General features: G+C 41.1%; 1 protein-coding gene across 3 annotated transcripts in view; it reads right to left on the reverse strand.

Annotated features, from left to right (window-relative positions):
• Positions 1 to 27,587, reverse strand: part of NCAN (neurocan) — a 367,742-nt gene that overhangs the window by 185,463 nt on the left and 154,692 nt on the right. For all 3 annotated transcript variants that reach the window (XR_012235261.1, XM_073592508.1, XM_073592518.1), the window contains exons 4-6: positions 18,406 to 18,580; positions 8,929 to 9,056; positions 7,165 to 7,452 (exon numbers count right to left, since the gene is read on the reverse strand). Coding sequence is in view for 2 of the 3 variants with exons in the window: in XM_073592508.1 (XP_073448609.1) it covers positions 7,165 to 7,452; positions 8,929 to 9,056; positions 18,406 to 18,580 (591 nt within the window). In the remaining variant the exon portion in view is untranslated. The remainder of the gene's footprint in view (positions 1 to 7,164; positions 7,453 to 8,928; positions 9,057 to 18,405; positions 18,581 to 27,587) is intronic.

Here is a 27,587-nt window from a genome sequence, read left to right on the forward strand (position 1 = left end):
CTCCTCTTGCAGTGCTGCCAGCTTCTCCTCTCATTTCACCCTTTACTGGTCCCTTGCATTCCTGAATGAACACAATAAATGATCGGTACCAATCACTCCTGTGTTCATTCACCACTGAAGCATAGTAAACTGTTTATCATGCTTCAGTTTGTGAACGGGCAGGAAGCCTCTGAGTGCTTCCTATTCATTCATCTGTGCAGTTAAGGCTACAGAGAAAGGGACTGATAAATCTATGTCCTCAGTCACTTCGGCCAGGGGAAGGGGGCCCTGTCAGGTAGTCTGTGTGGGGCCCTGTGATTTCTAACAGCAGACCTGCAGGCAGTAGAATGCAAATAATAAAACTGACCACATTGAGATGAATGTGCTTCCCCGTCGAGAGTGGTCAACTTGAAACAGGAAAGCAGGATGACTGGCAGGATCACAAGGTATTTCACACCATGGAAACAATACAAAGAGATCAGGATACTTTTTAACACAGCTACATAGTACAGCAGACACATATCAGGAATATGAAATGTAGGGGTAACATACACTTTAAAGCAGAGGTCCGGCCGTTTAAAAAAAAAAAAAAAAGTCAGCAACTACAAACACTGTAGCTGCTGACTTTTAATAAGGGCACTTACCTATCCAGAGAGCCTGTGATGTCGGCCCCCTGAGGCCGATCCGTCCATCGGATTGGGTGCCAGCGCCGCCATCCTAACTAAGGGAAACAGGCAGTGGAGCCTTGCGGCTTTACTGACAGTTTCCTACTGTGCATGTGCGAGTCGCGCGCCGCTTTGTGAATGGCCCTGTGGTTTTCTGGGACACACACATGTCCCAGAAGACAACGGGGCAGCTCACCGAAGAGGAGGAAGTGAAGGAGCAGCGCCTTAAAATAGGAAGAGGCAGATTAGGAAGACTGCCTAGCAACAGGCATTTCTGGTAAGTAAAAAAAAATTTTTTTTTTCAAATTTTTTTTTTATATTTTTTTGTAGAATGTTAATGTAATTTTTAATTTTAGGGTGGACCTCCGCTTTAATGTCAGCATAGAATTATACTAGGAAAAGAGGTGCAGCAATGCATAATCACTGTAAGACAATATTTACTACGCAGTAAACAAACATCATGCCAGTAGACATGTTACTGTGGCTTGTACATAATTTGTTTGTTTGTGGGAAGGGTTAGAACCACTGCAGGGTTTTACTGATATCCGAGACTCCATTAAATAGATCTCCCCTTACTTTTTTGTCATAGTGCCAACAGAACAATAAAAAATGACATGGGTTGTAGTCTTCCTCTACCTTATTAATAAAAAACGAAGAACATTTATTGCTGCCAAATTATGATATCTAAAAATAAGTAAGAAAAGTGGTTCTCGCAAAACATTTTTAAAAGTCAGTACTTTAAATTTAATTGATCAACCATAGGGTTTTGCTGGATTTTCGATAGGTACTATATTTATAAAGCATATTTGCTGACTTATTTAAGTGAATGAAAAACATTTGCTCACCATTGACAGTGCTTGTCCTTAAGGCTGCATTTACACTTCAGCGTTTTGAATCGCGGGCAGATTTGCCACAAATCTGCCTGTGATTCAAAATCGCCGATGTGTGAATGACAAATCGCGGGACTCGCATTTGAGATGCCATTCATTTGAATGACACCTCAAATCGTAGTGCGGGTCTGCCGCGATTGTTGCGCGATAAATCGCGCTGCAATCACAGCAATACGCATTGCGGGAAGCATGCTGCTCAAAAGTAGCTCCTGAACTTTTTTTGGACGACATGCTTCAGCGCGATTTATTGCGTGAAATTGCGGCAGACCCGCCCTGCAATTTGAGGTGTCATTGGCATCTCAAATGCGAGTACCGCAATTTGTCATTCACACATCAGCGATTTCAAATCGTGGGCAGATGCGTGGCAAATCTGCCCTCGATTCAAAATGCTGAAGTGTGAATGCAGCCTCAGTGCAAATAGATGATTATTGTACCATTCAGGCTTTTTTTTAAATAATTGGGCAACCCTTTTATTTGGACTTTGTTGGACACTTGGATTTATCTTTGTTGGACACTTGGATTTATCTGCACTTTGTTGGACACTTTTAATATAACGTTGATCATAATGAAATGTTAATTAACTGTGGCTGATTTACCAAGGTGATTGAGAATCTTCATTCAACAAATTGAACGACAAATTAACTTTAGCAATGTCGAAGGAAAAGATTCATAAGCTGCACATCATGAAGCAGACTTATGTGCATGAAATGAGATAAATGGCAGCCTCAGCCCGGACTTCAGCCAGGCCACACCCCCAATGTGTTTCACTCTGCCCCTTGGAGAGCAATCATGGCCATGATTAAGCTCCAAGGGGTGGAGTGAAATGTGTTGGGGCGTGGCCTGGCTGAAGTCTGGGCTGAGGCTGCCATTTATCTCACTTCATGCACATAAGTCTGCTTCATGATGTGTTGCTTATGGATCTTTTCCTTTGAGCTAGGACGGGCTCCCTGTCCCTGCCTGCACTCACAGCAGTCTTGTTGGACTTTTATTTCTCTATCTGAGTGGCACATAAATTTTGTCTTTTTGGGTGACAAATGAACTTTAGTTATCCAATCACAACAAACGCAAATTCCTATTTACTTTGAATACTCAGTCATGTGCAGTTGAAATAAGTAAACAAGAATTTCTTCCTATTTTCATTTTTAATAATTAATGTAAATATTCACTTAAATTTTTACTCTCATTTATCGAATGGGCTGGCCAGAGCTGTTCGTAGTGCTAAAATGTTTCGATCCTGCGTCCTAATTCAAATCCTAAGTCCTAAGTTAAATGTTTCGATCCTAAGTCACATTTGAATGTGTTTTTAAATCCTTTATAAAATGTGTTCATCTGTTCCTCCTTTAATAACAGCCTATGCACATCGTGTATTCCCATCAGATGGGAGAATTATCTTGCAATAAGAACGTTGACCTTCTGCCATTCTGATTACTAGCCTAAATTCCCTTCATCAGTGAAGGGTCGCCAGAAAAAAAAACATATTTCCTGCCAAAGTTTGAATGCATGATGTAGACCAGGGATATGCAATTAGCGGACCTCCAGCTGTTGCAGAACTACAAGTCCCAGGAGGCAAAGCAAGACACTGACAGCCACAAGCATAACACCCAGAGGCAGAGGCATGATGGGACTTGTAGTTTTGCAACAGCTGGAGGTCCGCTAATTGCATATCTCTGATGTAGACAAACGTCAATCTCTTGCATTACCAGTGCAAGGGAGGGAATGCCAGAAACAGAAGGGCTTATATGCACCTAAAGTAGATGGCCCTCCCTGGTGAATTAGTCTTTGTGGTCCTTACATGTGAAAGGGTTAAAGAAACCTCATTAGTCGTTAGAAAGTGTATCCTCGTATCCTGTGTTACCAAACATCTTAATATTTCAAAATGTATAAGATGTTATCAAAGAGACTAAAGGATTATATTTTGTACTGCAAATGACACCAGTTTTGGATTTTCTGTTGTGCATTGTATGCATAGTAAGAACCCGACATCACAATACTGTTTTGGAATAGTCGACTGGCCGGAGCTGTTCATAGTGCTGAAATGTTTTGATCTTGAGGAAGTCACATTTTCATTTGTTTTTAAATCCTTTAGAAGATGTGGTCATCTGTTCCTCTTAATACTGACCTATGCACATTGTGTATTCCCATCACAAGGGAGCATTTTTTTGCAACAGTGAAGTTGACCTTCTGCCACTACAATTACTAGCCTACATGCCCTTCATCAGTGCAGGGTCACCAGGAAAAAAAACATACAGTATCTCCTACCAAAGTATTAATGCATGATGTAGAACAGTGTTTCTCAGCTCCAGTCCGCAAGGCGCACCAACAGGTCATGTTTTCAGGATTTCCATCACATAAAACGGCTGTGGTAAATACTAAGGCAGTGAAACTGCTCAAATCACCTGTGTAAAATAATGGAATGCCTGAAAACACGACCTGTTGGGGCACCTTGAGGACTGGAGTTAAGAAACACTGATATAGACAGACATCAATCTTTTGCATTCCCAGTGCAAGGGAGGGAATGCCAGAAACAGGAGGGCTTATATGCACCTAAAGTAGATAACCATGTCCCCGATGAACTGGTTTTTGTTGTCCTTACACATGAAAGGGTTAAAGAAATCCCATTCGTCTTTTAATAAAATGTATCCTGGTATCCAGTGTTACTTAATGTCTGAATATTTCAAAATATATACAAGGCTGTCAAAGAACCTAAATGATTCTGCACTGTACTGGAAATGACACCAGTTTTGGATTTATTGTTGTGCATTGTATGCATAGAAATAACCTAACATCACAATACTGTCTTCTGCCATTATTTGCCTCATAGTGGAGACTGAAAATATATTACAAATCTAGCTAATTATGCTGAAACGGAGACTTTACTTCAGACAACAGTGCACAAAGGATTTATAAAGCAGCAATATTATTTTTATTGCGTGACACTATGGTCCCCATTCTTTGGAATACGAGCTGTGATTTTCTTAGATAAAGTTCTGTTTTGTATTTCAATCTTCATGGTAAAGATGAAAGAAAAAAAAAACAGTTTACTAATAATAACATGGCAAAGCTGAACGTCAATGCCATCACTTTCAGATAAAACATGTATTGATGCAAACAAGGGAGGGGGGGTCTTCAGGCAGGGACATGAGTGTGTCCTGGACTGGATCAATACAGTGTTATCAGGAAGTGACATCACTGGTGTGCGCCTGCTTTCTTTCTTGAAATTAATATATACAGAGCTGGAACGTGCTCCAGGGTCTGCAGAAAGGCCCAGAGGTTTAGAGAGACCGAGGGTTGGGAGTGATGGCAACTCTATCTTCTCTACTAACATTGATATTTGGTTGTTGTATGAATACAAATTGGCCTATGTGTTGATGTAGGTGTAGCAGGCATGTTGTAATGCAATTTCTCCTTTTTGACACAAGATGGAGACAGAGAGATGCTGACTGGTCCTTCCAGAAAACTGAGAGAGAGAGAGAACACTGGGAAAAATGGGAGTTTGAGGAAGTGCTGAGGGGACAGAAGAGAGGGAAGTACTGAGGAAAAAGAGAAAGAGAGTGCTGACAGGAGACAGAGGAGAGGAGATTGCTTAAAACAGAGGGAGATACCAAGGCTCAAAAAGTCCTTTGTTGGGACACAGTGACACTTAACAGTGAGGAGAGGAGAAATGCGCGAGGGGAAGGAACTGAGGTGGCAGAGAGAGGAGAGAGACACACGCTGACACCAGGGACTGTGTGCTCCAACAAGGGAGGAGGGATACCCTGAAGTACGAAAAAAAAGAGTCTGTGAGGAGAATGAGAGTGGTCTGAGGAGAGAGAGTGTAGTGAGGTAACAGGTGTGAGGAAAACCGCTGAGACTGAGGAGAATGAGAGAGAGAGAGACTCTGGCAGCATCAGAAGGGGAGAAAGCCAAGCTTTTCCAGAGACTGCCAGGAAAGTGTTGCCTGGAGACAGAGGAGTGAGGACGCCTGAGGGGAGCCAGGAGCAGAGACAGCCTCGTGGTCCACTACTATTTAGTCCAGGGACCCTACTCAGCAGCCCAGCACCACTCAGCTCAGCAAAAAAGACTCACGTCTTTCAGGGATCCAGATACCCATCCGGGTATCGGGTTGGTCGCTGCCTGTTCACCTTGCAAGTTTCGCTACCAGTCATCTCGATCAGTCATCAGCAAGAGATCCAGTGCCTTACAACATTACTAGGAGGATCAGGAGCCTGAACCAGCACCTGGGACTATTGTTGTGTCATTGCACAGAGGACTGGTGAGCGGGTGCAAACCCAACATCCTTCTTGACACCATACTGACACTTCATGCAGACACCATCTTCCCTTTTTAGTGTCACGGGATGCTTGTTTGGAGCTGCCATCTCTAGTAGTTTGCCCTTTTAAATCTCTACAGAACATTCTAGAAGAATACTGCTCCATGCAAGCTTGTTTAAACCTTCTCTTAAAACAAGGGCCCCACCATTTGCTAGCAGAAGACTCTAGTATTTTTCACCTCAGGACCTGCAACATTACAGAATTGGGCTTACTGTACTTGTGTAACCCTTTTTTTTTTCATTCTGTGTTTGCCTCTCAAAGGTGTTTGCTGCCCAGAAGGAGCTGAGAAGTTGACAAGTCTTCTCTCGTCCCTTTCAGCACCTGTGTTAAGGGAATATAGATCACTGCCCTTTCTATACCTGCAGTTGGTAAATATTGAAGGTTGTCTTTTCTAATGTATTAGTTATTTGTAGCAAGGTTTAACAGTGTTGTAAGTTTTCATATACTTTAAACCGTGCTAATATATTCAACTTGTTTATCACTACCAGGTGTGTGTCTATTTTTGGTGATAATCCACAGCCAGGATAACAGTATTTATAAACCACACGTGTCCTTAATGTGTTTGCAGTAATTTTATTTAACCAGGTGTGTCAGAGGGGCTGAGGTCATTCTTGGAGTTGAGGCGGAGATCAGAGAATCCAAATTCACCAAGCAGCTCCTTCGGGGGTGGCGCTACATAGGCTTTTAATGTGTGTTTTAATGCTTTAGTACATTCTGAGAATGTTTTATGTCATTGTGATCTGCTTTTGTGATTTGATGACAACAGTTATTTTGTAAATCTATAAAATATGAAAAAATAAATTGTAGAGTCAGTCTATGCCCTAGAAAGAATGCACTTAAATGATTTTAGATATTAGGTAAATTCAAATTTTTTTTTAGAGAGGAGGGACTAGGATAAGAAATTGATTTGCCTTAGTATGTATAATAAACGTAAGCCTAGACAGAGGAATAATTATGGAAAATGCAATAAAGACATTTATTGTATTTATGAGAATTGAATATTAAAAATTACATGGTTAAAAAGAAACTTAATGGGCTACAGCAAAGATAGGCCACGGGGTGAGGAATGAAGAGGGGAAGAAAGGGGCAGAAGGGGGATTGCTTTATATTTTAATAGTATGCCTAGCAAGTATTGGGAGCCCCATTGGATTTAAAGTTTAATTGTAAACATTGTTTTTAAAGACAAAGAAGTTGCTTACTTTACATATGACAATTGGCAGCTGTCATATTTGCAGAGTGCAAATTCTCTGTATTAAAATCACATAATATGTGATTGGCAAATGACATTACTATAACAGATCTATATTTTACAAATATTACCTTTGTAGCAGTATGCTCCAAACCTCTTCATGGGACTAGGGAAACCTGTTCGGTTTGGAAATTGATATAAAGTCCGAACTCCGGGTTCTTCACCACCACAGTTTTTTCTTGGGTTCCGAATAGGGTAACGGACACTGTTGTCTGCCAGCCAGCCTGGATCACACTGGTCTAAACCTTTTCTCCATGCTGCATACAGTTGCCCCACTGTGGCCAATGTTGCCCCATCACGCAGACAAGAGTTTCTGGCACCTTCCAGATTGTTTCGTTCGGAAACATAATAAACATCTCCTGGGTGTTGAATTAAAAGAAAAAAAAAGTTACAAATTACTAGATGGAGATAGTATGTAAAATGAATTTGTTTCAGTGCAGCTTTCCAAAGCCAAATCTCGGTTGGAACATCTGGCAGTAATGATAATGATAGGTTCTAAAAGGGGATGCAAAGTCAATAAAAGTGATTGCGCTATTCATATGATGAAAGTATGCCAAGACGAAATCTCAAGACTTCATAATAAATTATACAAGGATGGTGAAGATGTTTAATGATTGCTGATCTTGCTATCAAGCAACAAAAGCTGAACATTATAATATGATCAAATTACTAAACTATAATGCTTGTGTTGTTTCTCATCACAATTGTTATTTTCATTTGTGTGACTGTTCTTTTCAGTCCTCGCATCTTTCTTTGCACTGGTTAAGGTGAGGATTATTGTGCTAACTAATGATCTTTATCTGTTAATTGAGCCCAATTGTCCCCAGCAGTGGCGGTGCGTCCATAAAGGGTGCAGGAGCGCCACCCCCCCTCTCCTGTCACTCTCTAATCACCATAGATAGATTCATGCATTCCATGAATCTATCTATAGTCTTTGCTGACACCCCCTATTCAGGTGCCCGGCCTATTTTCGGGCGTCGGGCATCTAAATTACACCAGCTGGGATATTTTTGGAAGCACCTGATTAGAGCCATAGGCTCTAATAGGCGCCCAATAATGTGAGAAGCGGGTGCAATGCTGTGCGTTCACTTCTCACTCAGCTGTATGTTAGCAAAGCGAAGGAATTTGCTTTGTTAACATTGAACCGCCTCTCAAACAATCAGGTTGCTGGGTCTGTGTTAACTGTCACCTGATTGGCTGAAATGACAGGCGCTGTGATTTGATGCCTATCAGGCGTCCAATCATAGCAGAGGACGAGAGGAGGAGCAGGCGGGAGAAGACATCGGGGTCGGGGAAGAATGGAGGACACCGGACACCGCTCTCCACCTGCCGCCGTCACCCACTGCCCACCTGAGACAAGGTAAGTGCCGGGCAGATGGCGGGGGGCACAGTGGCAGCACTTGGGGCACAGTGGAAAAATTTGGGGCAAAGTGGCAGCACTTGGGGCACAGTGGCAACATTTGGGGCACAGTGGCAGCATTTAATGGGCACAGTGGCAACATTTTGGGCACAGTGGCAGCATTTAATGGGCACAGTGGCAACATTTGAGGCACAGTGGCAGCATTTGATAGGCACAGTGGCAGCATTTGATGGGCACAGTGGCAGCATTTGGGGCACAGTGGCTGCATTTGATGGGCAAAGTGGCTGCGTTTGATGGGCACAGTGGCTGCGTTTGATGGCACAGTGGCTGCGTTTGATGGCACAGTGGCTGCGTTTGATGGGCACAGTGAGGCTACAACTGATGGGGTTTTCTTTTCAGAATTTTTCAGTTTGTTTGCACCCCCCCAAAAATTTTGAGCACCAGCCGCCACTGGTCCCCAGAGATCAAAATCTACCTTGTGGTTCTTTGGTGTAACAATATACATCATAGGTTTCTTGTGTATCCCTTTCTCCATACGTCCTAACACCGGGCAGGTTATTTCTGTCCCCATAGCAACCAGGCCTGGGAGTTTTTATTGGATACCTGCAGAAGAGATGAATGCATAATGGAGAATTTTAAGTTGAACAGTTATTATCCCCTTCATGCAGCACACTTTGTTAGATCACAATCTATTCATTTAGTTTACCTCTCAACTTTATAAGGAAAAACTTTATAAGCAAAATTCCATATGCATCTATAGGGGCCTTTAACTAGACATGATTTACCATCCCCTAGACACGCTAGCTAAATAATTTAGTAAAAAAAAATGCACTACCAAGATGGAAACTGTTAATTTTGTGAAATTTGCAATTCAGAAATAATCTATAGCTATACAGAGTCATTACATTACTTTCAGAAATGTACAAAATGACAAAATGGCTTGAGGCAAACACACTAGAAAGCTTTTTCTTAGTTGCAGGGATAACTTTTTCCAACATTCAGTAAAATTGTAATTGCCATAAATGATGGTAAACTTGTCTCATGCTGAGATACAGCATATTGCAAAACGGTAAATGCCTAACTCTAGCCAAATGTGTTTTGAATAGAATAGGAATGAGTATAAATTTGTCGCCATTTTTTATTTCTGCCTGTGACCCCATAGGGAAGATTTCCCTTAACTTTCTGACCCTGTGTCACCAAATGAGAAGAGAAGAGGGGGGGGGGGTGGCAGAAAGGCACAGATAACTTTGTCAGACAGTCCAAACCTTGTCTCCTCTACGGAAAATGTAGTTTTGTCTTTGTAGCCACTGGCCAAATGTTAAGGAAAATTTTCCCAGTAGGGAAGCAGAGTTTAATAAAAACCAGGATCTAGCCCGACTGCAAAAAAAAATTATGTTTTGCCTAGTGTTTTGGCTTTTGTAGGCCACATTAAAGCAAACTTGTGCAGTGATAACAATGGAGACTTACACTTTTGATCTTTTTTTTCGTAAAAATGCTAGTTCCCCGTCATTCTAATTTAATGGCTAAAGTACTTTCTGAATGGGCCAGATCCAGCCTGTTTGATGTGCTGGTGCAATAAAAAATGTCAGGGGGGCAGAGGATGGGAGGTTAGCAGGGCAGTGTACAAGGGTTCAGAAGGGCAGAGGATAAGGTTAGCAGTTTTTATGGCAGTTACATCGTTACATATTTAGTCAGGTTGAAAAAAGACACAAGTCCATCTAGTTCAACCATAAAAATAAATAAAAAATAATATCAAACAATCCCATATACCTAATCCTATACTCACAGTTGATCCAGCAAAGCATGATCCAATTTGTTACAGTAGGGGAAAACATTCCTTCCTGACCCCCAAGAGACAATTGGATTTTCCCTGCATCAACTTTACCAGTGTACAGAGGCTATTAGTTTTTAGGGCAGCGTAAAAGGGCAAGCAGGGCAGAGGACAAGGGGCAGCAGAGTCAAGGATAGGGGTCAGCAAGGTGGAGGACAGGGGTCAGCTACCTGACAAGGCCTCCTCTAAAACAGCAAAACAATAATTTTGCTAAAAAAAACACTAAAATCATTATTAGCACACACAAAGACAACATAATTTACAAAGTCCTGCTAAATCTAAACGATAAAACTGTACTGGGTTAATGAATAAAACTTTGTGTGATAATGAATTGTTGGGGCTCGTTCACATTGGGTTATGGCCTGTACAGTGTGAATCAGTTTCTTTTTGTGGCTGGAGCTGTGTGTAGGCAGGCTATGTTACGCTATGGGGAGGCAGCGCCTATACAAACACAGCAGGTGTACGGTCCCTAAAACAGACAGTGTGCATTCAGGGCCACTCACCCGCACCTGCACACCTGTCAAATTAGGACCAGTGGCTGTTTGTACTTCCACTGCATACTCACAGAGTAACAGGTGGCTTCAGCTGCACAAACAAGCTACTCATTCACACCGTATGGGCCATGTGAATGCGTCCTTAATTTTTACATTTTTTTTTTACTTTTTTATTATTTTTAACTTTTTTTATGATTTATAATTTTTTTTTGGGGGGGGGGCTTTGGTAAAATATTACGGGTCTAAACAGACCCCTAATGTCTCACTTTTGAGACAGAGAAAGGGATTAAGGGCATAAATTCCCCAATCCCTTGCTCTGCAGCCTCAGCTGCACTGGACAGTGAATAGACAGAAAGCTCTCTGTACAGAGACTCCCGTTCATTCAAAAACTGTAGCATAGCAAACATATTTTACTATGCTTCAGTTATCAATGAACACAGTGAGTGATTGGTACTGATCACTCACTGCATGTATTGAGGAAAGGAAGTGGCCAGTTAATATATTATATTTACTAGCCCCCTTCCCCTCTATGTGGCTCTTTTTGCAGCAGATAAAAGCTGGCAGGAGGGAAAGAAGGCGAAACCAGCTTTCATCTGCCACAGACAGAGCCACACAGAGTATTGACTCTGTAATTGCACCTCTGCCGCCTGATCACCCTTCCTGTGCACATATGATATTGGCAGCCCTGGCTGAGTGCAGTGCAGGGATGGGCTCAGCGGCTGGGCACAGCGTCCAAGGTGGAGGGGGGAGGGGAAGGCGGGGGGCACAACTGAAATCTGGGGGCCGGGTGAAATACTCATGAGCTATACTCAAATTTTGTCAGTATTTCATACTTGTACTGCGTCACCAACTCAGGAAGCAACAAGTTTTATTTACTAAAGGCAAATAGACTGTTCACTGTGTAAGTGCAGTTGCCCTCTGCAAGAGAATTTTCTCCATAATAAAGTAAAGCTCTGCTGACATCCATCATCTGATCATATGCAAGAAAAATGCCTTGCACAGTTTTAAATACTTACGAAATCATAAATTAACGATTATAAATCCCACTTGGCAAATTAGGTGCTGCATATATACAGTGGATATAAAAAGTCTACACACCCCTGTTAAAATGTCAGGCTTCTTTGATGTAAAAAAAGAGACAAAAATAAATAATTTCAGAACTTTTTCCAACTTTAATGTGACCTATAAACTGCAAAATTCAGTTGAACAACAAATTGAAATCTTTTAGGTGGAGGGAAGTAAAAATAAAAAAATAAAATAATATGGTTGCATAAGTGTGCATGCCCTTAGATCCCATACACACATATTAGATTTTCTGCAGATTTTTGTCTTCGGATTTACCAAAACAATGTAGTGCAAGGACCAGATTGCATACAAATTGAAACTCTTAAGGTTTGACCTCATATTATATGGTTTTGGTAAATCTGAAGACAAAACTCTGCAGAAAATCTAATAGTGTATGTGGGGTCTTAGACTAATACTTTGTTGAAGCACCTTTTGATTTTATTACAGCACAGTCTTTTTGGATATGAGTCTATCAGCATGACACATTTTGATTTGGCAATATCTGCCCACTCTTCTTTGCAAAATCACTCCATATCTGTCAGATTGTGAGGGCATCTCCTGTGCACAGCCCTCTTCAGATCACCCCACAGATTTTCAATCGGATTCAGGTCTGGGCTCTGGCTGGTCCATTCCAAAACTTTTTTTTTTTGTTTCACAATCAAAACTTTAATCTTCTTCTGGTGAAGCCATTCCATTGTTGATTTGGATGTATACTTTGGGTCGTTGTCATGCTGTAAGATGAAGTTCCTCTTCATGTTCAGCTTTCTAGCAGAAGCCTGAAGGTTTTGTGCCAATATTGACTGTCATTTGGAACTGTTCATAATTCCCTCTACCTTGACTAAGGCCCCTGTTACAGCTGAAGAAAAACAACCCCAAAGCATGATGCTGTCACCACCATGCTTCACTGTGGGTATGGTGTATTTTTGGTGATGTGCAGTGTTGTTTTTGCGCCAAACATATTGTCAGGATCACTTAGTGCTCCTGTCCCTCATTCCAGCATCTGGGGTTTTGGCTATGGCACTTGTTTGTCTGTCCACCTGCAGGCTGATTACTGTGATCAGTCTCTGGGTGGAAACCAAGCCTGTTATAAGCCAGCTCAAACCTCTTTTGGGTGCTTGTGATTGAGAGTGATACGTGTCTTGTTCCCAATCATGCTCCCCGTCTGTCTGCCCTGCTTTGCTAGTTTGGATTTCTCTGTGTATGACTTTGGACTGGATTATTGGACTATTCCTTGAACTCAGCTTGTCTTTTACCTGGACTGTCATAGAACCACGTTATCTGTCTGCAAACCGCAAGTATCTATCTGCTGTGCTCAGTTTGCATCTGCCCTGGTGTGGTGGTATCAGGAACCATGAATCAGACCGAGACAGAAGTATAGTTAAATCACACTTGTTTAATAATAATAATAATAATAAGAAGAAGAAGAAGAAGAATAATGTAAGCAGAGTAAGCGTAGTCAAAACAAGCCAGAGTTCAGTAACCGGATCGGGTAGTCAGCCAAGCAAATGTCAGAGAGCCAGAGATAAACGTAGTAGTACAGCAAGCAGGATCAGGAGCCAGAAGGAACATCAGCCAAGCAAGTTTTCAATAGGAATGCAGGAGAAAGTCTCTATGATGTTGACAAAGGCGAAGGCAGAGATCAAGTGAGCTGGACGACTTTAAGTAGGCAGAACTGACGAGCAGAATCAACAACAGCTGGGTAACTGTGGAGAGAAAAAGGAGCTGGCAATTAGCCGAAAGCGGAGCGGCCAGCTCAGAGAAGGAAGGGCTGAACCCAGCCCTGACAGGTGGCCAGGCACTATAGCATTGTGTATAAGTCCTGGGGGCAACCAAGTACCGGTAGGCCTGCTTGTCTTATGGGAAAGGGGGCTGCTATAGGCGAGGAACACAGTAGCCAGCTATAGTGTCTGACCACCTGTATTGGGGTAGACGTGACACATATCTTTTGGAATTATGGCCAAAAAGTTCAACCTCGATTTCATCAGACCAGAACACATTTTCCCACATGCTTTTGGAGACTTCAGATGTGTTTTTGCAAAATTTAGCCAGGCTTGGATGTCTTTCTTCGTAAGAAAAGGCTTCCTTCTTGCCACTCTACCCCATAGCCCAGACATATGAAGAATATGGGAGGTTGTTGTCACATGGACCACACTGCCAGTACTTGCCAGATATTCCTGCAGCTCCTTTAATGTTGCTGTAGGCCTCTTGGCAGCCTCCCTGACCAGTTTTCTTCTCGTCTTTTCATTAATTTTGGAGGGACGTCCAGCTCTTGGTAATGTCACTGTTGTGCCATATTTTCTCCACTTGATGATGACGGTCTTCACTGTGTTCCATGGTATATATAATGCCTGGGAAATTCTTTTGTACCCTTCTCCTGACTGATACCTTTTGAGATCCCTCTGATGGGTTGGAAGCTCTCTGCAGACCATGGCTTTTGCTGTATGATGCGACTAAGAAAATGTCAGCAAAGACCTACTAGAACATCTGAACTTTATTTGGGGTTAATCAGAGGCACTTTAACCACTTCCCATCCCGGCTATAGTCAAATGGCGCCTGCAGATGGGATTTCCCATTCCTGAGCCGGCGTCATATGACGTCCTCAGTTTAATGCCGGTATAGGCTGTGCGCGCTCATCCGCCGCGTAACTAAGGAGCTGATGCGCATGCCCGGCACCCGCGATCGCTCGTGACAGAGCAGGGATGGGGATCTGTGTGGGTGTAAACACACAGATCCACGTCTTGTCAGGGGAGAGAAGACAGATCGTGTGTTCCTAGTATATAGGAACACCGATCTGTCTCCTCCCCCAGTCAGTCCCATCCCCCCACAGTTAGAATACACAGTGAGGGGACACAATTAACCCCTTGATCGCCCCCTAGTGTTAACCCCTTCCAGTGACATTTACACAGTAATCAGTGCATATTTATAGCTCTGATTGCTGTACAAATGTCAATGGTTTAAAAAAAGTGTCAAAAGTGTCCGGTCTGTCCGCCGCAATGTCGCAGTCACGATAAAAATCGCAGATTGCCGCCATCAAAAAAAAATGTATAAAAATGCCATAAATCAATTTGTAGGCGCTATAACTTTTGCACAAACCAATCAATATACACTTATTGTGATTTTTTTTTTACCAAAAATATGTAGAAGAATACATATTGGCTTAAACTGAGGAAAAAATTAGTTTTTTTAAAAATTGGGATATTTATTATAGCAAAAAGTAAAAAATATTGTGTTTTTGTTTCAAAATCGTTGCTCTTTTTGATCAAATACCACCAAAAGCAATCTCTCTATTTCTGGGGAAAAAAGGAAGCAAATTTTGTTTGGGTACAACGTCGCACGACCGCCCAATTGTCAGTTTAAGCAACGCAGTCCTGTATCGCAAAAAATGGCCCGGGCAGGAAGGGGGTAAATTCTTCCGGGGCTGAAGTAGTTAAATGATGGCAGGTGTGTACTGACTCCTATTTAATATGAGTTTGAAAGTGATTGTTTAATGCTGAACACAGATACATCCCCAGTTATAAGAGGGTGTGCACACGTATGCAAAAACATTATTTTATTTTTTTTTAGTTTTACTCCCCCCCCCTAAAAGATTTCAGTTTGTTTCTCAATTGAGTTGTACAGTTTATATGTTACATTAAAGGTGGAAAAAGTTCTGAAATTATTTATTTTTGTCTCATTTTCTTACATCACAGAAACCTGACATTTTAACAGGGGTGTGTAGACTTTTTATATTCACTGTGTGTGTATATATATATATATATATATATATATATATGTGTGTGTGAAAATACATATATAATTATATATTTTGACAAAATTATCAAAGTTTGGTTCTTGCAACATGGGAACTATAAACTATGTATCTAAGCAAAAAATATGGCAATGGGTGCATTGGAAACACTCCATGTTTGACTTAGCGTATAGCTCAAAATCTCACAGAAAAATAACGGAACTACTAACATTTAAATATTAGTAAAAAGCCCTGCCCACAATAAAAAAAATGCTCAGAAAGGTGAAAGCAGTCCATAAAATAATCTTATGTCTGTGATGAAAGGCAGACATCTGCTGGCTTACAATTCCTGGCCAAATATCAGTTAGGCATGTCAGAATGCTTGTCCCAATCATTGTTCTTTTTCTCCAAGATAAGTGACATTGGCAGCATCTGCCTGCTCCACTCACCTCCTCCCCTTTGCTCTGACATAAATTAGGTTGGCTCTTTTCAAGTTTTCAGATCCTTTTAAATTCTATGGTCAGTATGAATTATAGCAACTTTCTAAAGTTCAAGTCTAATTGTGGTTTTATTACATAGGTGAATAGGTCTTATGAAATCAGTATTGTGCTCTTGAAAATAATCTGAGAGAACTTATAGCATTTCTTAGGTAGCCTTTCACTATAAAACACGGTTTTATCAATCATTCCTGAAAAAATATTAAAATGTCCACAGCTGATGGTAAAATGGGTAAGCAGTAAAGCTGAACTCCTGACAAACAGTTGTGTACAGAGATGAAATATTTATAAGAGAGCTGTTTTACCTGCCAAAGAATTTATATTTCCAAAGATTCAGCCCTGATACAGTGCCTTGAAAAAGTATTCATACCCCTTGAAATTTTCCACTTTTTGTCATTTTACAACCAAAAACATAAATGTATATTATTGGTATTTTATGTGATAGACCAACACAAAGTGGCACATAATTGTGAAGTGGAAGGAAAATGATAAATGGTTTTCACATTTTTTTTACAAATAAATATGTGAAAAGTGTGGTGTGCATTTGTATTCAGCCTCCCTGAGTCAATACGTTGTAGAACCACCTTTCACTGCAAGTTTTTTTTTTTGGCTATGTCTCTACCAGATTTGCACTTCTAGAGAGTGACATTTTTGCCCATTCTTCTTTGTAAAATAGCTCAAGCTCTGTCAGATTAGATTGAGAGCTTCTGTGAACAGCAATTTTCAAGTCTTGCCACAGATTCTCAATTGGATTTAGGTCTGGACTTTGACTGGGCCATTCTATGAATATACTTTCATCTAAACCATTCCATTGTAGCTCTGGAAGGTGAACCTACGCCCCAGTCTCAAGTCTTTTGCAGACTCTAACAGGTTTTGTTCTAAGATTGCCCTGTATTTGGCTCCATCCATCTTCTTATCAGCTCTGACCAGCTTCCCTGTCCCTGCTGAAGAAAAGCATCCCCACAACATGATGCTGCCACCACCATGTTTCACGGTAGGGATGGTGTGTTCAGGGTGATGTGCATGTGTTCATTTTCTGCCACACATAGCTTTTTACTTTTAGGCCAAAAAGTTAAATTTCATCTGACCAGAGCACCTTCTTCCACATGCTTGCTGTGTCCACCACAAGGTTTCTCGCAAACTGCAAACGGGACTTCTTATGGCTTTTTTTCAACAATGGCTTTCTTCTTACCACTCTTCCATCAAGGTCAGATTTGTGGAGTGCACAACTAATGGTTGATCTGTGGACAGATTCTCCCACCTGAGCTGTGGATCTCTGCAGCTCCTCCAGAGTTACCATGGGCCTCTTGGCTGCTTCTCTGTTTAATGCTCTCCTTGCCCGGCCTGTCAGTTTAAGTGGACGCCATGTCTTGGTAGGATTGCAGTTGTGCCATACTCTTTCCATTTTCGGTGATGGATTGAACAGTGCTCTGTGAGATGTTCAAAGCTTGGAATATTTTTTATAACCTAACCCTGCTTTAAACTTCTCCACATCTTTATCCCTGACCTGTCTGGTGTGTTCCTTGGCCTTCATGATGCTGTTTGTTCACTAATGTTTCCTAACAAACTTCTGAGAGCTTCACAGAACAGCTATATTTATACTGAGATTAAATTACACATAGGTGGACTCTATTTACATATTAGGTGACTTCTAAAGGCAATTGGTTCCACTAGATTTTAGTTTATATCAGAGTAAAGGGGGCTGAATACAAATGCACACCACACTTTTCAGATATTTATTTGTAAAAAAAATTGAAAAACATTTATCATTTTCCTATCACTTCACAATTATGTTCCACTTTGTGTTGGTCTATCACATAAAATCCCAATAAAATACATTTACTTCTTTGGTTGTAACATGACAAAATGTGGAAAATTTCTAGGGGTATGAATACTTTTTTCAAGGCATTGTATATGTTAAAATCCGTGGCATGCAGAACAACCAAGAGGATGACTCCAATTTCTCTGTTATAGTTAAGGAATACAGTGGTGTCATCTCTCCACCAGCCTGCTGAATGGATAGTAGAGAAGCAGTATAGGTTATCTTTCTGCTCACTTTGTTCTCTCCTCCTGTAAGCTTATTACAGCACGCTTAATTGGTTCTTAATGCTGCTTCTCACTCAGTCTAAGTGCTGTTGTACATGATTGCATGAGGGTGATACCAAGTTAAATTCAAGCATTTAAACTAGTTATATTTTAAAAAAAATACCTTTAATAATGTATTAATGAATACACAGCTGGGTTTATTTATGTTTGTTATATCTGCCTGGTTTTCATCTTTAAACAACACATAACTAAAAGCCACCAACATAACTTAGTCCATTATTTTGGAAGTCACCTGACAGTTCGATCAGACAGCCATCCTGCATCACAGTTATCCAATCCATCCTCAAACGCAGCTTGCAGTTGCTCTGGAGATGCAATGATACCAGAGTTCTCCTTACAGGATCGCACAGCATCAGGGAAAGTCAGTGCGTACCGATTACTTGCTGCTCGGTAATGAAAGACCAGACCTAAAGTAGAAAAGTAAGTCTTAGTTCTTTTTTTGTCTCTTTTAAAAATAACATATAAAGATAACAGTGGATCTCAGCGTGCACAGATATATCTTACAATCTGCTTGCTTTTAAACAAGTACCTTCTGCCAAAAGTTTCATGTTTGCAGAGAAAAATAAATGATGACATTGGCAGGTTTGATACCATGTATCTGGAGAGTACAAAGAACCATCTGAAAGAATTTCACTTGTAAGTCTCTTTGATGCTTGCATAAAGACATCTTAGGATTCATACACACAGACACTTGTTTAGTCCATGTGGTATGTTCATTTTAAGTTGTGATCATTGTAGTTGAAAGCGCTATAAAATAGAGATTACTGAACATTATAACCAATGGAACGAATGTACACAATTACTATTTCATGGCTGCTTGTTGAATTTATAGTCCGCCAAGACGAAAGGTATTAGATTGTACTGATATCTAAACTGACATAGTGGTGAATACCCTTACTTTTGACTGTAGCGACTGCAGCTTAAAAGTGGTATGAAACCCCAAAACGTATGACAGTTCACTAATTCTTAAAAGTGGTGGCTGCATTATTTTTCGGGTTCTGTTCCATTACTTTCACCTGGTGATCTGGCCTGTACCACATTTCTTGTCTTATGCCCCGTACACACGGTCGGATTTTCCGATGGAAAATGTCCGATCGGAGCGTGTTGTCGGAAATTCCGACCGTGTGTGGGCTCCATCGGACATTTTCCCTCGGATTTTCCGACACACAAAGTTGGAGAGCAGGAGATAAAATTTTCCGACAACAAAATCCGTTGTCAGAAATTCCGATCGTGTGTACACAAATCCGACGGACAAAGTGCCACGCATGCTCAGAATAAATAAAGAGATGAAAGCTATTGGCCACTGCCCCGTTTATAGTCCCGACGTACGTGTTTTACGTCACCGCGTTTAGAACGATCGGATTTTCCGACAACTTTGTGTGACCGTGTGTATGCAAGACAAGTTTGAGCCAACATCCGTCGGAAAAAAACCTTGGATTTTGTTGTCCGAATGTCCGAACAAAGTCCGACCGTGTGTACGGGGCATTAGGGTGTCTCCACTCTGGATAAAGAAGCAATGGGGACACCATAGGGCAGCAGAATTGTTAAAGCGGAGCTCCACCCAAAAGGGGAAGCTCTGCTTGTTTGCACCCCCCCCCCCTCCACTGCCACATTTGGCACTTTTTGGGGGAGTGGGTACCTGGTTTTGACAGGCACCCACTCCCACTTCCAGGTAAGATCGCCACAGTAATCTCTGAGTATGTCCTGCCCCTCCTCCTTCCTCCCCACTGCCTTCTGGGAAACATACAGGTCACAAAAGACGGTAGGACCATTCAGAAAGCACAGCAAGACTTGCGCATGCCCAGTAGGAACCGGCTGTGAAGCCTGAAGACGCCAGTTTCCTTCAATCAGCTTTGGCATCCAAAGCTGATTGAAGAATCTTCTTGGGACGCCAACATCGCTGGATTCCTGGACAGGTAAGTGTCCTTATTTAATAAGTCAGCAGCTACGGTATTTGTAGCCGCTGTCTTTTAATTTTTTTTTTTTTTGCCCAGACTGGAGCTCCTCTTTAATCTGGGAGAAAGGTAGTGTTATATGGACTAGCAGATTTAGACTTAGACTTGACTAACAAATTAAAGTAGAACTACAGCTAACATTTTTAAGAAATTACAGCAACATGTTTTTTTTTTTTCCTTTTGGGAAAAAGGTTTTACATAAATAAAAAAAAAAGCTGACCATTGTAAGCGCTCCTGTCAGTGTTAAATGGTTTGTCTCAACTAACTGCCACTTTTGCTCGACAGATTGATCTGTTAAAGGAAGTTGAAAAAAAAATACAGACCAGATCAACAGGTGAAGAATAAAAACTTGAAACAAAAACGAATGCAGCCACCACATCTAAAAATTGGTAAGCTCCAATAAAATAAAATTTAGTTTTTTGATTTATAACAGCTTATGTACCTATATTACATAGCGCATAATAACATTTTGTGTGACTCTATTGTTTAACCACGAACCTTAACTATTTCTACCAATAATATATGTGTTGCTTCCATGCTGGTTGCCATTGGTAAAATGCAACTCACAGCAACCTCAGGAGAGAGAAGCAGTGCTGGAAGGTTTTTTTTTTTTTTTTTTTTAATACAAAAATGCCTTACCATCAAACATAACTATTGACCTTCCAGTGCAATAATTACTTTTAGCACCCTAGTGTACTCTGTCCCTGAGAAGAGCTGGTATTTTCAACAGATCGGTAGCAGAGGCTGCAGAAGGGAGTTGATTTAGTGCTAAGTGTTACTTTATGAATTATCAAGTTATCGTTACGGTCAAAAATTAGAGAGTTAAGTTACAGTCTTAGGGGGACAAGAACAAATAAAGAGAGTAAAGCTACCCTGGGGGAAAACAGACAGCAATAAAAAACTTGACAGGGGTTGTAAACCTTCCCTGCTCTGTCCACAACTAAAAAAATGTAAAAAAAAGTTTTGGCTATAAATAAAATGTATTACCATAAAAGGTTTTGGAGCTTGTGACCAGACAGGATTGCATTGATTTTCTAAGAGAATACAGACTGTTGACTTAGCAAAGTATATATTTACTTTTCAAAGTGGATTGTCACTGAGCTTAAGCCGGCGATACATGGATTGAAATTCGGCCAATTCAGCAGGGACCAGGACCAGATGAGCGGACAGGTGTGGGTTGGTTAGAGAACTTAGTTGGTTGGTTAGGAAACATTGAACATAGTTCTCAATCCCCTTGAACCCCATGGCGCCCAATATTGTATTTTTTTTTCTAGCCTTTTTTTTTTTAAATTCTTTTTATTATAAGAATATAAATTGAAACACAAAACAAAGCCTATTGGGCATACCCAGGCTTAAGTAAAAACACACACATTAAAAGAAAAATAACAAAAGGTAAGGTGCTTGGTAACCAAGGCTTAGGAAATTGGAAGCATGGTATCTGGGATGTGCCAAGTTAAAAGGGTCGGGTGGTACATTCCCTGTATACAGTCCACATCTAAGCAGTAAACGGAAACAAAACAGATCATCCTAAGAAGGGGTTGCCAAGGATCCAACAGTATCTCTTTTTCTAGCCTTAAAATAAAAAAAAAATAAAAAAGGATCAATAGTAGCTGAGCACTACATTGAGGGACATGTACCAGGTCAACATATTTCCCAAAAGTGAAACCATGTTTTAGAAAATATGTTGTATGGGCATACCAGATGAACTGAAGCACAGCCGTATACAGCCATTCACATGTATGCAAGGCTAGGCACAGCACCTACAGCTCCCCAAGTGCAGGAAAATGCCATGAGTTTTATTCTAGACATATATGCAGCCTCTCACCATTTCCGTGCATGGGGCCTTAATAAGGCATAAAGGTTTCAAAAATAAATACCGTAGTTCATTAAAAAAAACGATTAGGGGATGTCTTAAACTCTCATGTGCAGAAGCAAACTGTAGAATATAGTACAGCATTTAAAAAATCTAAAAATGATATATAAATATATATAATGAGAGATTTGTGTCAGCTGGTCATTGGGGCATTGTTTATTGCGCTTGACAACTCATTACCTTCGGACACTTTTTTGTTATTTTTTTTAAATAATGGACTTTGTCATTGTGTGGGTGTATTTATATATAACTTTCCTATTTTTTGTGAATGAGTAACAAGGAGTATTTTGTACCTTTTCCAGGTTCTGATAAGCCCCCTCCAAAAGACCTCCTCAATCCTGGCAAAGTACCCTCCCCATGTTGAGGGAATGTGGCTGTATGGTTTAGTAGGTGGCACCCTTATTGTCCCTCACTTTTCTGGTCATGTCTGAATAGATTAGTAGAATTACTTTGGGGGACCCCACTTTTTTTTTCTTGTTGCCTGGGGTCCCCCTCTAAATCCATTCTAGAACTGTATCATCATTATCATTGGACAAGGGACTGCAATGGATTTAATTTGCGGTCCCCCTTAAAAGTTCCTACTATTTTAGACCAGACCAGATCTAGGATAAAAGTCTGGTAAAGATTTTGGGGTCATCCCACTGTTTTTTGTTTGTTGTTTTTTTTTTCCTCTAGGGCTTGGTATGTTTCAGGGTGGGATGCAAAAAAAAAAAAATACAATGTGGGTTCCTCCCAAAATCCTTATCCTTGATAACAGTCTGGTGTAGATTTGGAGGGGAACCCTAGGCAAAAAAACAAATACAAATTAAGTGAGATCTCCTCCAAAATCCACACCATATCCCAATCCTTGATAAACATTTGATATGGAATTGGAGTGGGATCCTAAAAAAGGAATTCTTCGGCCAGGAACGGGAGTGGCAGCGAGCGTGTGCCCTCTTTCTGAACCATACACATGCCAGGCCTCAAGGATAGAGTATGCGTTAAGGGGTTCCTTCTGGCAAGGCAACGTTACCCCATGGGGACAAGGGCTTCATGCCCACATCCCTGGGGTGGGGGGCAACCTTTGGAAACTGGAAGCCCCCTTTGGAATTAGAGGGCCCCTGGATATCGATTCCCTTACATAGTACCCCTTGTTACTCCTTCACAAAAAAGAAAAGAAATGAAAATAAATACACCTACACTGTTACAAATTCCTTTGGTTAAACAATTATCCACAGTGTAAATCCATTGTCAGTCATGTTGTCCAGTGATGTAGATCTATAACAATGAACAAAGCCCAGATGACCTGCAGACACATGCATTACGACTCACCTGATAATCCTCCCCTGCTGGACTCACCATAAATGACAGCTCCCCAGCCGCCAGCTGAATTTAAAAAAACTGGCCAGTGATGATGGACGATGTCATTGATTAAATATGGTCATGTACATTCAGTGATGTCACCCAGAATACATATTGACTTGTTTAATTTGAAACAAGCTGACAGGCAGGCTTAGAAGTTTTTCTATTTGTGCTAGTAGTGATGCTCGCACTAAATGAATCACTCCCAGCTGCAGCAGCAGCCAGAGGTTTGGACGCTCGAACAGATCTTTCCCTTCAGTTTGACCATTTGGTGAACATTTGAACAACTAGAATTCAGGTCAAACTTTCTGCTGGCTCCAAGCTCAATCGTAGTGAAGAGGCATCGGAGAGCCTGTGCCCCAGAGTGTTTCTTAAAGTTATAGAGAAGTCAGAGAACTGTATCCAGAGTAATTCTGCACCCAAAAGATTCCATTTCAAGGACGCTGTAGAGGGAACAATGTCAAGTTGCTCCCCTTACACGAAAAAATTCACTGGGCGTGCTGTTTTCGTCACTTCCTGTCATAAAACAGGTGCCCCATTGATCATAGATTTATACATGTTTGGTAAAAAAAGGTGTCTGTCAACTTATCTTGATCACACATACTGTACATTTCATATATCAGTTTTTTTATGTAATATTATTTTTGTTGTGATGAATGCCACATACAGCAATTTCATTTAATCCTGCACAACAGAGAATGTTCTCATGTAAGGTGCTGTCTGTATTTGCTGTAATCTTTATTTCTCCTTCCAGATTCCTGCTGAGGATTGAAATCAATGAAATACACCTCTCCCATGCAACACACAGCAACATCTCAGAAAAGTGAAAAAATAATAACGTGCTTGATCATTTTTAGTTTACCTGCTGAGTCTGTCAGTCTGGCTTGCTGCACTGCAAAAAGGTGAGCAGAGAGTTTAGCCACATAAACATGAAAACACTTTGGAGGAGAACTACTTTAATCTCTCTCTCTCTCTCTCTCTCTCTCTCTCTCTCTCTCTCTCTCTCAAAGAAACAACTAAGCTTGAGTCAGTAGAAAAATAAGCATTTGTAGATGGAAGGGTCACAACTGGCACCCTGAATGCTTCTCCACACACAGATTTGCTTTAATTATAGGATGGTTTTGGTAAACCTCCGAATCAGTGCTTCTTTTATCTTGATGAATAGAGTGAATCTCTCAAAAACTTGCAATGGAAAATGAATTGTAAGAGCAAATAAAAAAAAAATTGCATTTGATACACAACTGCTTTTTTGTGCACTTTTACAGCAGCTTTGGGGCCAGATTTAGACTATGGGGGACCCAGGGCACTTCGGGTTATGCTATTTGAATTGTAAGACAAATTGCATGAACATAGCTATGCTTCTATGTGCTCTTATTTTCCAAAGATAACAATGACTAACTCAACAGTTTACACAACAAAATTAAACTCTGAACCAGTCAATTAGAAATTAAGATTATCCAAGCTAGGTAAATAAAGTGGGGTTCCACCCAAATTTTGAACAATATCTGTATGTATTCTCTTCCTTGCCTAGATGCTGACATGCCGTTTAAAAAAATTTTAATCGCCGTAATTACCTTTTATTTTTCTATTCTTCTTTGCACTTCCTGGTTCTCCTCCCGTGGGAGTAGGCGTGTTTCTAGCCTCTCCCAGACTCCTGGGAGCTAGTCTCAGGCTTCCCAGGATGCCACTGAGCATGTGCGGGAACGAGCGGTGAATGCTGGGAGCACAGCATTCACCACATCCAGGAAATAAATTCAAATGCCCACAATGAAGATGGAAACCGCCTGCAGTGAATAATATAAATTATTCTTTCCGACGAAATCTGACACAGGCGGATATATTACACACAATATGTGAGTATGTAATGCTGAGAAGAAAAGTTTGTGAATGAACTCAAAAAAAAAAAAAAACGATAGATAGGTGGACCCCCGTTATAAGTTTTACCAAAGTATTGCTGCATCTATTGCTATTTCTATTGCTATTTCTTTCTACACTTGGCAGCTGAAAAATCTTTAGGGAACTCCCCTGACTGTATGGGGACTGTTTAGAACACTGCTCCCTACATCTAATAGGCACAGAGCACTTAGACTTTGATGGGTCATCGTAGTTTTCAGATCATTCTTAATCAGTGCCTATTTAATGAATGAGGGACTTTAAGGGCAAAATGATCAACAAAATATTATATTAGAAAGTAGAAATTTATTGTTTATATAAAATATGTGGTGCATACATCACCATCACCAATTGCATAAAAACAGACAAAAACAGAGTTGTATATCATATAAATGAAATTCCTGCAATGTTAGGTCCGACGCGTTTCAGGACCTGTGTAGAGTCCTTTCTTCAGGGGCATTCCATGCGAAGTGACACTGCTATACAATATTCTATAATGAGACAAAATCACACATCAGAATAAACATCAGAGATACTTTCTAATATAATATTTTGTTGATCCGTTGCCCTTAAAGTCCCTTAGTATTTCCTTGGGGGGTACTTCCTGTATATGATTTTTCAATTTGGGATGTTGGCAACACTTGGGTCTTCTTATTTGGATCTCTATAAATTATTTAATGAATGATTAATGAATGATTTATCTTCCTAACAGCTAGTTACTATCATGCTTAAATAGATTCTAAGAGCTAATTTAACACCTTGAAAGGTATCAGGGAGTCCTTCATCACGGAGTAAAACTGTCTGTTGAGATGGAGACATGACCTGAGCTTGGCAAAGGCTGCCCACTGGACAAATTAGTCTAAAAACACCTTACTGAAATTAGGGGGGGGAGCAGTTAGAGGTTTCTTAGCTTCAGTTCTCATCTCTGCATCAGGTAGACAGCATACGTTGACTATTTTAGACCTATCATACACTGATTAGCATGAAATCATTATACACCGGATGGTAGGCTACCATCTTTAAAGCTGAAGTTCAGGAATAAAAATTCTCTACAACTTTAGTGACCTATCTTACCCATAATGAATTATGCCCCATGTTGAGTAGGCAGTTGGATTCCGTAGAAACCTGTGTAGAGATGCTCTGTCCTCTTCCTGCTGCGGAACTTCCAGTGCTGTGGGAGTTAATCATGTAAAGCTGCAGTAAACAAGCTCCTGATAATATCCCGCCCACGCCTTTTCTCCTCCATTTGGGAAAAGTTGGAGGAGTGACTGATTAGTCTGTTGATTTTATTCCTATTCAGAGATCATGAAGGAGGAGAAGGAAGAATGAGGGTGCAGGTCTCTATCAGAAGGTTGTTCACAGCAGCTTCACAGAAGACTTGGAGCTATTAACCATCACAGTGCTGGTTCAGCAGCAGGAAGAGGACCTGACATTTCTGCACAAAACATTTTTACAGGGTCCAGCTGCCTACACAATGTGGGACATATTTCATTACAGGTAAGTTAGCTCTCTAAAGCCATAGAGATTAGCTTTAATTGTGTAAGTGCTCTATGCGTGGTGTGACAATAGTTGAAGGGAGTCCTTTCTCGCAGGAGCCTTAGGCTATTAACACTTACAGGTCTTGTCCCTCCCTCATGTTGTGACCAAGTAAATAAAGCTGAAGTTTAGGTATGACAATTCTTACATACGCAGTGGCGACCCATCCATAAGGGCGCATGGGCGCCTCCCCCTCTCTCCAGCCACCGCCTCTATGACCAATGGATAGATTCATGCATAGCATGAATCTATCCATGGCCGCCGCTGCCACCTCCTATTCAGGTGCCCGGCCTCTTTTCAGGCTCCTGAATTACAGCGGCGGGGGGTGTTTTTGAAGCACCTGATTAGAGCCATAGGCTCTAATAGGTGTCAAAAAGGTGACCTGCAAGTGCCAAGCAATAGCCAGGTGTTTTAGAACAGCGAATATGCACTTTCCTAACACTGAACCGCCTCTCCGCCAGTCAGATGCTTGGGTCTGTTACTCGTCACCTGATTGGCTGAAACGACAGGTGCTGTGAATGGATGCTTATCAGGAGGAGAGGACGAGAGGAGACGCATGGAGGACAACGCTCGCCGTCACCCACTGCCCCACTGAGACAGGGTCAGTGCTGGGCGGGGGGGTCACAGTGACGGCATTTGATGGCACAGTGGCAGCATTTGATGGCACAGTGGCAGCGTTTGATGGACACAGTGGCATCGTTTGATGGGCACAGTGGCATCGTTTGATGGGCACAGTGGCTGAAATTGATGGGCACAGTGGCGGCATTTGATGGGCACAGTGGCTGCAAATGATGGGCACAGTGGCTACATTTGATG

This window comes from Aquarana catesbeiana, linkage group LG01 (assembly GCF_042186555.1).
Source record: "Aquarana catesbeiana isolate 2022-GZ linkage group LG01, ASM4218655v1, whole genome shotgun sequence".
Taxonomy (NCBI): Eukaryota; Metazoa; Chordata; class Amphibia; order Anura; family Ranidae; genus Aquarana; species Aquarana catesbeiana.